This window comes from Idiotropiscis lumnitzeri, chromosome 13, assembly GCF_059441095.1.
Source record: "Idiotropiscis lumnitzeri isolate Australia: NSW breed Sydney's pygmy pipehorse chromosome 13, RoL_Ilum_1.0, whole genome shotgun sequence".
NCBI classification, from domain to species: domain Eukaryota; kingdom Metazoa; phylum Chordata; class Actinopteri; order Syngnathiformes; family Syngnathidae; genus Idiotropiscis; species Idiotropiscis lumnitzeri.
Genome location: NC_142403.1, coordinates 4,472,366 through 4,484,526, shown reverse-complemented (window position 1 = coordinate 4,484,526; position 12,161 = coordinate 4,472,366). Strand labels below are relative to the sequence as shown.

General features: G+C 38.9%; 1 protein-coding gene across 1 annotated transcript; it reads right to left on the bottom strand.

Moving 5' to 3' along the window:
* Window positions 1-1,464: 1,464 nt before the first annotated feature.
* pgm1 (phosphoglucomutase 1) lies at window positions 1,465-10,857 on the bottom strand. The gene is made up of 11 exons (XM_088313242.1): window positions 10,469-10,857; window positions 6,802-6,964; window positions 6,525-6,668; window positions 6,270-6,395; window positions 5,920-6,110; window positions 4,451-4,605; window positions 4,240-4,355; window positions 4,010-4,145; window positions 2,708-2,891; window positions 2,414-2,548; window positions 1,465-1,998 (listed from the first exon to the last, which is right to left on the bottom strand). The coding sequence occupies exons 1-11, from the start codon at window positions 10,712-10,714 to the stop codon at window positions 1,909-1,911; spliced, it is 1,686 nt and encodes a 561-aa protein (XP_088169368.1). The 5' UTR covers window positions 10,715-10,857; the 3' UTR covers window positions 1,465-1,908.
* Window positions 10,858-12,161: the final 1,304 nt, after the last annotated feature.

The window sequence follows — 12,161 nt, the reverse complement described above, 5'->3', positions numbered from 1 at the left end:
TCATTATTATTGTTATAATTTTCAGTGGTGTAGAACAGTACTGAGAGCTGACTCTATTATGTTGGTGGCCTTATTTTGCTACATCAGAGCAGAGCAAAATATTAGTAGGAAAAACTCTGGTATGGAACAGTGCAACTTGCACTTTGAAGGGGTGTTGCACAGCAGCACATAGAAAAGGTTGCCCACAGCCACTGTTGTATAAAGAAGAGACTCAAACAGAGAACCAAAATATGCCAAGCAGGAAATGTGAAACTTTTGTATTCTTTAACCTCATTTAGTTTTAAGAATGACGTCTTTGTCTGCCATGTTGCCCTCTTTTCTTTGGTAAACTGAATGGGTCCCTCTGTAAACATGGCGCCATGCCAGCTCTCAAGAAGGCCATTTGGTCCTTTAATAGCGGCAGACCAGACTATCTTAATGTAATCCTTTCTGTGATTACATGATGTAATGACAGCCAATCCAAATACAGCCTGTGGGCCATTAGCAAATTTAGCACAAGAGGAAGACATTTTGCATTACACTGCTCTGCCCTTTTGCAATGCAATCATGATGCGCTGGAAGTGACTGTGGCATAATGATGGGACTGAACAATGTTGAAAGACTTTGATACAGCTGTCCCAATGCAGTTTTTTTTTTTTTCAACAAATCCTAGGAAATACTAAATACATGTCGCGGTTATACATCAAACTCTTTCACTAGAAAATACAAGCTGATTGACTAATCCCAGCTCAAGAACTTTAACCTAACTAACCCGCACACTTTGGTGAGGGATTAGTGAACTGATGGTCGCAGGCGCGACACATTGACATGTATGACATAAATTGTTGCAAAGTATACCATCTGTGATTAAGGCCAATTTTCCCTGTCATGTTCAGAGAGAAACATGCAGCTTTCCTGCTGCACCTGAGATTTAACCCTCACTCCTATTAACCAAATTGCAGCCAATTTCAGTCCAGATATGGCAGTTGTGCAAGTTGACACCAATTTGGGTCACAAATGGTCCGTCTTTTTTACTTGCAATATTTACCAGGCTTATTCAAACCATATCACTGTGAAAAACAGCAACTTGTGAATTAAATTTGGATTGGATTTATACTTCTTTGTCCTGCTAATGAAAGTCCTGAGAGGCTTCGACTAACCCAACACTGCTCGCCACAGTACAAACTAATTTAGTTTAACGTGGAGCACAAACATTTATCCTCCAACATAGTTTAAATGGCCACATAGGATTTATTTCACTGTATCATTTATCTTAATAAACACGTATGTTATATGCTGTGCATTTGTAATGCACTACAAACTACATAATCAAGTCAATGAACTCAAGTTTAATAAACATGACATTTTTGTAATTTTGTTTCCTCAGCATGTGTGTGAACGGGAAAAGAATCTTCTACAACTCTTAAAGTATACAACCTAGTAAATCAATTTCAAAAGAGGACCACACTTATTAATGACCATAAATGTTACTTTATTTTTTAATATATTTTTAGTGCATCGGCTTCATTGGGGGTTCACATTTCTGGCTGGTCGGGAAGAAGTGGGGAAGGCACCAGGTCCACAAAAATGAAAGACTTGGAAGAATGAAATAACCTCCACCTTTCTGATTTTGAGTGTTTGTCACAGTGTTTGAGAACAAATTGGAGATCGCCGTAGATCATGCAATAGATGTTAATTTTCACATTTTACTATTGAAATGCTATGGAAATTAAACATGCCTGTGTTAGGCAGTTGAATTATCAAGTTTCCCTTTTTAGTGAAAATCCCACCCACCAACTGAACTAATGACAATGTAAACCTTGCCCTGTGTCTTTTCCAGTTCTTTTGTAATTTGGCCAATGACAAAAGCAAATACAGACTAAAATGATATCATTGCGCAGGGTGAGTGGAGGCAGTATGGTAGAGGACTCATGTGATCACGGTGGGGCCAGTGCGTCCAGTTTTCTCTTGAAGCTGTGAAACCTTCAAGGCGATATCGACCAAGGGCGCCAACATCACCTGCACAGAGCCGCAACACACATACATGTGTGACTTTTCTTTTTCTCTTTGCTTGTTGTGAAATGCGCTATATTAAGAAAGTTGCATTGTATTGTATTCATTCTACAAAAAACAAAAACAAAACGCAAACTGCACAAGCGCACAACAACAAAAGTGAATGAATCATAATTTTTGCTGCTCATCGGGACAATGAATCTTACTCATTGTGTGGATGACAGTTTTGACTTGTTGAAGTGGTTAGGGCAACAATCCAGTAAGTTGCAGTGAAACTAAATTGGAAGCGGGCTAAGTAGACAGCATTCCAAAAACATTTACGGTATGTCAGATAATTGACGGTTCTAAATTTTCAATGGGTTTGAATGTGTGTGTGGGTATACAAAATGGGTGCATCTGCTATTAATGTAAAAGTTCTGACCTGAGGGTCCTGGTAAATCTTCTGGGGGTCCTTCTCATAGCTGTCAATATAAAGCCTGACAGTTGCGCCTGCACTGCCAGTGCCGCTGAGACGGAAAATAATGCGAGAACCGTCAGCAAAGATAATCCTGAGGCCCTGATGGAACAGGAAAGTGAAGGAATAATAAGTGGACAAGTCACATCAATGGAAATGCAGCATGGATTTTATTCCTTCGGTGGATGTTTTTAGAACAAGATTAAAGACATCTGACAAACTCAACAATTTTCACATCACGATTCATTTCAGATTACTGACCTGGTTTTTGGAAACGCTTCCATCGACTGGATCTGTGTAGGCAAAGTTGTCTGCGATTGCCACCTCGTACGTTTTGTCACCCGATGAGAACTTCTTCCCCACAAAGGATGGGTTGAACATGGCCGTTTCAAGATCCTTGATCATTTTGTTGGCAGCATCTGAATCCACCTCCTCATAGTCGTACCTAAAGGAAATGTTTGGGTGGACTGAAGTTAATTCATATTTGTATTTCAAAATGGAAAGCATTTGTAATCTGTATATAGGCGAGAATTTACTGTATTTTATTTCTTCTTCACGCCGCTTTTTGGGCAACAACCGCAATCCTCTTCAGGACTTGATTAGATTACTTTTTTTAATTTCAAAATTTGTTTAAAAATTCATGAAATGTGTTTAAAGATCAGTGCTGTACACATGTAAAACAACCGAGAACAATTTACTACTGAGTTGTTGAGCTATAGCATTAAACTATTTTTCAACATCTCAGTTGTATGGACAATTTGGTGGTGGTAAAAATAAGACCAAGTGTGCACTTGATTTTGTCAAACTTTATAGCCATGAGTTGGCGCTCTTCCGCTATCATCAGTGGATATCCATCATAATTGTGAGTTACTTGGTAATAAAATATTGGCCCATTTCTGCTTCGGTAGTGTGCCATTTGCCATCAGCGTCTTCCTTGAAGCGTCACGCCATGTGTGGTGGACGGAGTGGGACGATGCTGAAAACGATGTCCAATACTCCACAGCCTTGCTCCATCCACCGCGTGGAGGGCCACACAACAGAGACAATTAAGGGGTCTAGAAACATCCCCACGTATCACCCACACAGAAAAAAAGAAATCCAAGCATTTGTTGCCACAGTTCCCATTACCACCACTAGAGGGAGTAGCGCACTGGCATGAATTAAATCATAGCTCTGTGCTTACTTGACACGATTTGTAATACCATGACTTCTAATAGTTACAATTTCAAATTCACATTTTTAAAAATACATTTTCAAAGAAAAACAAATGAACATCCTTTTCTTTTTTAAAAAGAAAAAAAACAACATCATGTTCTATGGCTTTTAAGTTCAAAGACGTCCAAAACTGAGGGAAGGTCGACAGTCTATTTAGAATACAAAAAAGGAACAAACTGGGTGCAGGGGAAGACAACACGACAAACGGGATAAAAAATGAATTATTACAATTTATAATGTTTTAATGTAATACTTATTATTGATACCAAAATAAAACAGGAAGAGTGCTTAATGGAACATGAAAAGACACACTTGAAAAAGTCACTTTGGTGGTCAATTTCTTTTTACCTGGTGAAGAAGTTTCGGCCAAATTTTTGCCAGTGGTCCTTCATGATGTCTTCCACGCTCTGTTTCCGAGAGGCTAAGATTGACAACCATGCGAGTACTGCCCACAGACCATCCTTCTCCCGAATATGATCGGAGCCTGGTTGTTCAGCAGAAAGTAGTGAGTGAGGCTTTTAAAGGTACTTGCAGTCTTACTTTCAAAAGTCCCAAGTTAAATGCATACTTTTACTTACCTGTGCCAAAGCTCTCCTCGCCACACAGTGACAGTTTTCCTGCATCCATCAAGTTCCCAAAGAACTTCCAGCCTGTTGGTGTCTCATAAAGTTGCATTTTCAGTGCTTTAGCCACACTAGAATTGATTAACACACAAAAAAAGATGTTTTAATGATGGCAGTTAATAAAATGTTTTTTTGTGAATTTGACCATGAGTTCCGTGATTTGTACTTGTCCAGGGCTCCACTAGTGGGCATGCTGCGGGCCAGTCCCTTCACACCAGTCTTCTGGAAGTACGGAATGCTGGTAATGTTGGCGGCAATAACAGCCACTGAGTCTGACGGGTTCACAAAAAATCCATGTTTGCCAAGCACCATGTTACGGTCCTGAAAGGGGGCAAGCCACACAAACACAAACGGGTCAGCAACCCCAGATAAGCAAACACACGTTCAAAAACGAAAAATAAAATGAGTTGTGAACTGTTGTAACGATGAACACAATTGCTAACGACATTCTCTTCTACTCTACATCACAAGATTCTCTATGGGTAAAAAAAAATCTAGAACCAAACCAAAGAAGCATTCCAAATTTACCACATACCTGTCTCACTCTGTTGCCTTGGTTTACAATGCAGACCCAAGTGTCCAATGGAGATTTAATGCCTATGTATATAATTTCTAATCAATATAAATACAGTCAACAAAATAAGTACACTAAAATTGAAAGAACATTTTCGTAACAGGAATTAAAAAAATAAAATAAAATCATTTAGAAAAACGAAAAATAACAAACTACTTTTTTTACAATTATTTTACATTTACAAAACAAACGGAAACTAACTATAATTGTTCGGAAAACATACTTTTTTTTGTCTTTAGCAAGTAATTTAATACACAAGCCTTTGGGGTGAAATTTAAAAGCATTTTTTTTTTTTACATTACAGGTAAGGACATTTCCCGTAAGAAGTGCAGGTCAAACAGTCATGTGCAAGTTGTAGTCCTCTTAATGTTTGGCGCATTGAAGTGACACCATCAAGCAGCAAGTTTGTGTTTGCCGTTGGCTCACCTGCCTTAACTCAGCCCGAAACGCATTCTCACTGCACAGTACCTACTATGGTCTTCTTTTTTTTTAATCTTGAACACTTGTAAAACACATTTTTCTAAAAAAAAAAAAACGAAAACCAAGATTAAAACTAGTTAACTAAAACTAAGTGTTTTTGATAAAAAAACTAAAACTAATATAAACTAACAAACCCACCCTGAAAATTAATTAAAACTAACTCAATTAAAAAACAAAACAAAACTCAAAATGAAATCAAATTTAACTATAATTAAAATTCCAAAACTGGAACAACCCTGCGGGGTACAGTATATCTGATCAGTGCCTTCATCTTGGACTAGCACTGACAGATGTCGAATATATCTGCTTACATGTGATGCATCTGATACGATGTATGGAACTGAATTGTGACGCTTGAGAACAGAAAATTGGATTTGTCGCACGTGAACCATGCAGTCCAACAAACATGGAAGTGATGCAAAATTGATAGAATGATGTCGTAAACCATTGTTTAAAAAACAAAATTCAATTTAGAGTTGACATTATAGTTCCAAGTCCAATTTAGCATCCTAATTGCATCATCTTGATTTTTCATAACTGTGGTATTTGATCCTTGTTTAAGAAAAAGAATGTTTACTTACACCATCACCATCGAAGGCGGCTCCAAAGTCATACTCTCCTCCTTTCATGGCGTTCACCAGATCTGCAGCGTAAGTAAGGTTTGGGTCAGGGTGGTGGCCCCCAAAGTCCTCCTTGGGGACACAGTTGACTGCAGAGTTGGCTGGAGAACCCAGTTCCTCACACACTATCTTCTTCACGTAAGGACCAACCACTGAAAAGAAGTACATTGGGCAAATTTAAATTTTGACGACATGCAAATTAAATTAAACCTAAAAAAAAACAAACACACAATATGAGATGAGATTCTCACAAATTGATGAGACCCGACAAAAGAGATACAGCAATAATGTACTTCTGAGTAGTTTTGTACCTCCATGCATTGCGTCCAGACGGACATTAATGTGGCTGGATCCAGAGAGAAGGTCCTTCAGTGCGGCAAAGTCAAATATATCCCTCAGCATATCTGCAGAGGCCTCAACAGAGTCGATGATCTCCACTGGGACGCAGATGGAAAAGAGCACAGTGAAGCAGATGTTGTCAAATACTCATCGTGGAGTCTTTATTTAAAAAAAATATTACATGTGTTTTTGAAGCACAAAAATTGTAAATGGAGGGGGGGGTCTACCTGTGAAAGGCTTGAAACTCTCCACATCAAAGGTCTGCTTGCCCATCTTTGACAGATCCACTTTCAGCTCCGGACAGATGTGATACTCCGCGAGGCCTTTGCTGATCTCAAAGATTTTGTTTGTAATGCCCTCGGGAGCAGGACCTGCAGACAGTAGAAGATGTCACACTACCAACTCTGGACTAATTGCAAATAATACACCACCAAGAGTTAAATTAATACCACATTTTCCAGTGCATAGGGTGAGAGGTCATTACTGTGCTAGTTCTTCATTCACCTCCGCTGGAGATGTTGTACTTGATACCAAAGTCTCCACTGGGGCCTCCCGGGTTGTGGCTGGCTGTGAGGATGATCCCGCCCACTGCCTTCATCTTGCGGATCACACAGGACACGGCGGGAGTGGACATGATGCCATCCTGACCAATCACTAGGTGACCAATCTGCAAAAGGAGGCACAAATAATATTAAAAAGGTCTGCCCGACTTTTGTGATTGACTGTAATTGTCCAATAAATGGAGTTCTGCTTTGTATAAATTGTTGTATTTTACATTTCAAATTTGTTAGTTAATCCAATGTTGATAACAACAAGGTTGTTGTCCAAATAGAATGATGACAATTGAATGAGACTATGAGCGTTTTAAAATCTGCCTCATACCTTTCTTTCCAAAGATGCTCAGAATTTATGTACACGGTGAGAAGTATTCATTTAACAATGTTTGTTCATGTTGTTGTAAGGCTGTGCAATGTGAAGTATTGCGCAGCACTCAGCGGTGTTGCTAATATTTTGGTGTGCAATATAAGAGGCATGAAGTATAGTATTGTTAAATCCTTCCAGCCTTGCTGAGAGTGTCACGCAAAATAGAACCATAAAGTGGACGCTCGCGATTTGCGGGGATTGCCGATGGGCTGACACAAGTTTTCCCATGGAAAAACTTGGGTTGCCTGACATCATATATATAAAAAATATTAATGATAATGGATTTTTGACATCATGTAAAATCTAAATAGAAGAAAATAATACGATTTGCAAATTGTAATCTGACAATCGATTGACGAGACTACAAAGTTTGAATATTTTAAACCGTTTCAACATTTTTTTTTGGGCAAATTTTCTCTTATTTGGAATTTGATGTCTGCAACACGTTCCCAAAAAGCTGGGAAAACTAAGGAATTCCAGAAAAAAAACACTTGTTTAAAACATTCCACAGGTTACCAGATTAATGGCAAATAGTTAAGCGTCATGATTTGCTGTAAAAGGAGCATCCCCAAAAGGCTCAGTTGCTCACAAGCAAGCATGGGGCAAGGCTCATCAATTTGGGAACAACTGCGTCAGCAAATGGTCCAACATTTATTTGTATTTATCTGATTCATGAAACATGTCAGGTAACAAAACAACCTAAAACGAGATTGTCTGCTATAAATGAATCAGTCAAAATATAAATGGTCCACCAGTTTAAAAAAATGTACAATTGAAAGGAATTTAGAAATGTTCTAATTTATAATGCATAATATTGTCAAAAGATTCAAAGACTCTGAAGAAATCGATGCATGTCAGCAGCAAGGCTGAAACGCATCATTGAATGTCATCCATGACCTTTGATCCCTCAGACAGATTGCATAAAAAAAAAAAAAAACGATACAAAAGCAATATTGTGTAAAGGACATCGCAGACATGGACTGAGGAACACTTCAGAAAACGATTGTCGGTTAACACAGTTTGTCACTGAAAAGCCATAGACTGTATCAAGTTATCAACAAATTCAGGACCTTCCATCTTGAAAATTATTAATTTATCATTCTTCTCTGGCACTGTACAAGCATTTTTTAAGACCGCTGTTATTCAACCACTACATAAACGACCAACTGATTCGCTGTGGCGACCCCTGTAGGGAAAAGTCGAAAAGAAAAGAAGAAGACATAAGCGACCAAACCGCAACGCAGAGAATCTCTCTAATTATAGGCCGTTATCAGATTTTTTCATTATGCAATCTTAGCGCTGTTTTTGACGTCTATCATTACGCCTCAAAAAGTGTCTTGGTATTTCAGGTTCAGCACCTTCTTGGTTTAGTTTTTACCTCACACAGAGGACATCCAATGCAATCCATGGGAATGTGAAGTATGTGTTTTGTAATATTACATGTGGAGACCCGCAGGGATAGGTAATTGTTCCTCTGTTGTTTATCATCTATGTGCTCCCACTTGGTGATATTATATGTAAATATAACATTAGTTTTCACTGTTATGCTGATGATACCCAACTATACTGTATGTGCCCTTACTGAGATTAAACAGTGGAAGTGTTTCAATTTTTGTGTTCTTAACCGGCTGGTAAAATGGGTATGTTGATAATTAGCCCAGTCCAATTATATAAATACATTTTATTTGAAATTGGGGGAGGGTGGAATCCACAGGGAGGTGAATCTGCAGGTGCCGAAAAGGCATGCAGGTCCCTGGGGTCCATTGTAGTATGCTTTTTTTGGTTATCTGATATGGTATAGATTTGTTGAACAGTGTTTTTACAGCACTACAGAAACTGTACTGTATTTAAATGAAGTGATTCTCTTGAGTAAACACTTACACAATTTCCCTATTCCGCTACTTCTTACTGAGCCACTGTGTCACACTGGAGTTTAGTGTCATCATCTTTGTACAACTTCGGTCAATTGTGATCACATATCATGTTACTTTATATTGTATAAGAATTTTACCCCCTTTTTTTTCAACAAATGAATATCGGCTTCAAATATTGGTCATCGGCCTCCTTGACTACTACTAATCGGTATCGATCGTGAAAAAAAGCTTATCGGTCTATTGCTAGTTTCAGCGCATGACAGCACATCCACAATTTTCCAGTGCATGACAGAGCACTTTTCAGATGACTAAAAAATTTACAAATAACTGACATTTACTGATAAGGGTTGTATAGATAAAAAAAATAATGAACAAAAACAAACAACTCAATCTACTCGTCTTTCTGTTTAAAGCTAATCTTCTCCATTTGGACCACCTACACAGAAGACAAACAAATAACAATCGCGTGATGAATAAATATCAACAGGATGACGTAAACACAAATGTGGCATGAGCTTATAAAAGCTGTGAGAATTCAGAAATTGAGGTTCCCACAGTCTGGTTTTGTTTAGGGCCTTTCAGAGGCTTGGTCTGGCCCTCCATTTTTGAACTGGACCATATGGATCAGGGGTCTCAAACTCTGGTCATCAAGGACCGCTTTCCGCAGCAGGCAGAGATGGAAAACATGCAGGAAAGTGGCTCTCGATGACCGGAGTTTGAAAGCCCTGATAAAGATGTTGGAGCTCACATCACCGCAAGAAAACGTGACAGGCGGCACTTCCCCCGTCACGCCCCCTAGCGACTAACATGTGTGTCAGCATCTGCATTGCGGCCGAGAAACATCTTGCAACACGCAGGCCGTTATGAAACGCCTCTGAATTTGTTTGCACTCGTAAAATGAATTCGAATGGAATCGTTTTGTCATGTATGCTGAAAGTATCCATATTTGCCTGCGTAAAGATCAAGGTCTACCGCGGCAAGAAAGGCTGATGATTGTCATATTTGTTATCTCCATAAGAAGCAAACCATATTCACGTATGCATGCAATATGTTAATAGAAACTGTATGCGATTTGGAAGACAAAACCGTAACTCTGACAACAGAGTACTGTAGAAAAAGAATGTAAGGCTAGCTGGCATGGTTGATGGCACAAACCAGGTTACAGTTTGCTTGCGTGGTTAAATTGAACTGTGAGTTGTCAGCACAACTAGTGAAAGCTGTATACATATTACACTTTTCGGAGTCTCGAAAAAGTTGTTACATTTACATGTTACTCAATTGAAACTTAACTTGACTGTTAGCTTGGGTTGCTAGCTAACATTAGCTCGCCTAAAAAGAGGACGGTGCGGTCGGTTTTTTTATTCTTCACCGACCCCGTTAGCGGCTGCAATCTGAACGATGAGCTGAATGGCGTCTTTCATGAAGAACCTGCCGTCGCCCCCCACGACCACAGTAGCAGCCTGTCGCTCAGCTGGCTCGATGACAGAGATAATGCTCTGGATGAAGTTCTCCGCATAATGTTGGTTTTGCTGGAACACTGTCACCCTCTTCCTCAGACCACTCGTTCCGGGTTTCTGGTCCGTATACGGCTTGGTCTTCACCTTGGTTACTTTCACCATTTTGACAAGTCCACCCGGGTGATCACCTTCAATGGTCCTGTGTGATCCGCTGTCTAGGGCGATGGGAGCGCCAGCAGGGGCGAGGGGCGGCTGGGGGCGGTTCCACACGCGCGTGCACGCTGGACAACGACCCCCTCCCCAGTTTAAAGGGCAAGGAATGGAGAGCACTGTCGGAGCTGGGATTTCTTTCCGTGAGGGGGTCGGAGGGGGGGGTGTATATGGTAGGGCAAGGGGTCCCAACCATTATTATTATTTTTTTTGTCAAACCCCCCAAAATCTTCAGATTTTTCCTACAAAGAAAAGGGAGAATGTGTAAAAAAAAACTAAAATAAAAATCGCAATACAGCCAAAAGTCAATTGTCTGCTCTGGCACCTGGGGGCTCCCCGGCTCCTCTCGCTACGCCAGTTTTGGAGACTCTGAAATTACTCTCCCCTGCCTTTCCAGTTAGAATGCTGCCGTTCACATTCATGTACTTAAGCTACAAAAGCTTATTCGAATGAAATAAGAATTCACTCTCGTTTTAATTCTTTATTGGTAAGGACATTACATTTAATCGCATTGTTCCTATATATATATATATATATATATATATATATATATATATATATATATGTATGTATATATATATATATATATATATATATATATATATATATATACATATGTATATACATATATATATATATATATATATATATATATATATATATATATACATATGTATATATATATACATATATATATATATATATATATATAAATTAAACAAATTAATATAAATTTAATAAAATTAATAAATTACTTTGAATAAAATGGGGGAAAATGCAAAATCATGCAAAAAATATTAAAGGACTTCTGATCAAGTAAATGCTCGATGGACTGGATTAAAGAAATAAGTGTTTATGTGTACGTAGCATGTACACTATGTATTAATGTATGTCATGTTCAAACAGCCAAGAGCATTTCCTAAAATAGCAGACAAGGAAGACAAGAGAGATTCGAATGATGAGGAGAAACACACAGAGGTTAGTCAGTTACGACCCTCCAATCCGCTCTGAAACACACCTTTCCGAATTCTCCTATTTATTGGAGAGGTCCCTAGGTAGACATAAACATTTAGTCCTCCGGCGATGAAAAGGTTCAGTCACATTCCAACACTTCAGGCACCAGTTGTTACAGTTCCACACTGGCTGTTGGTGCAGCGGTGACTCCTGCTTTTCTTGACAGACGACTTATCTGGTGTTTCTGCCTGGTTTCAAGCATATAGGTCACACTGAGGAATAACCTCTTTGCAATACTATAAAAGTAAATGTGGGATAACTGATGTACATTTATTAAAAAAATGTATGTAGCCCATAGGCCATACTTTGCTCACCCCAGAGTGAGCAATGACACAAGCTCCTACCCATCAAAAACACTGAATGTTAAGAATAACGTTTTTTTTTA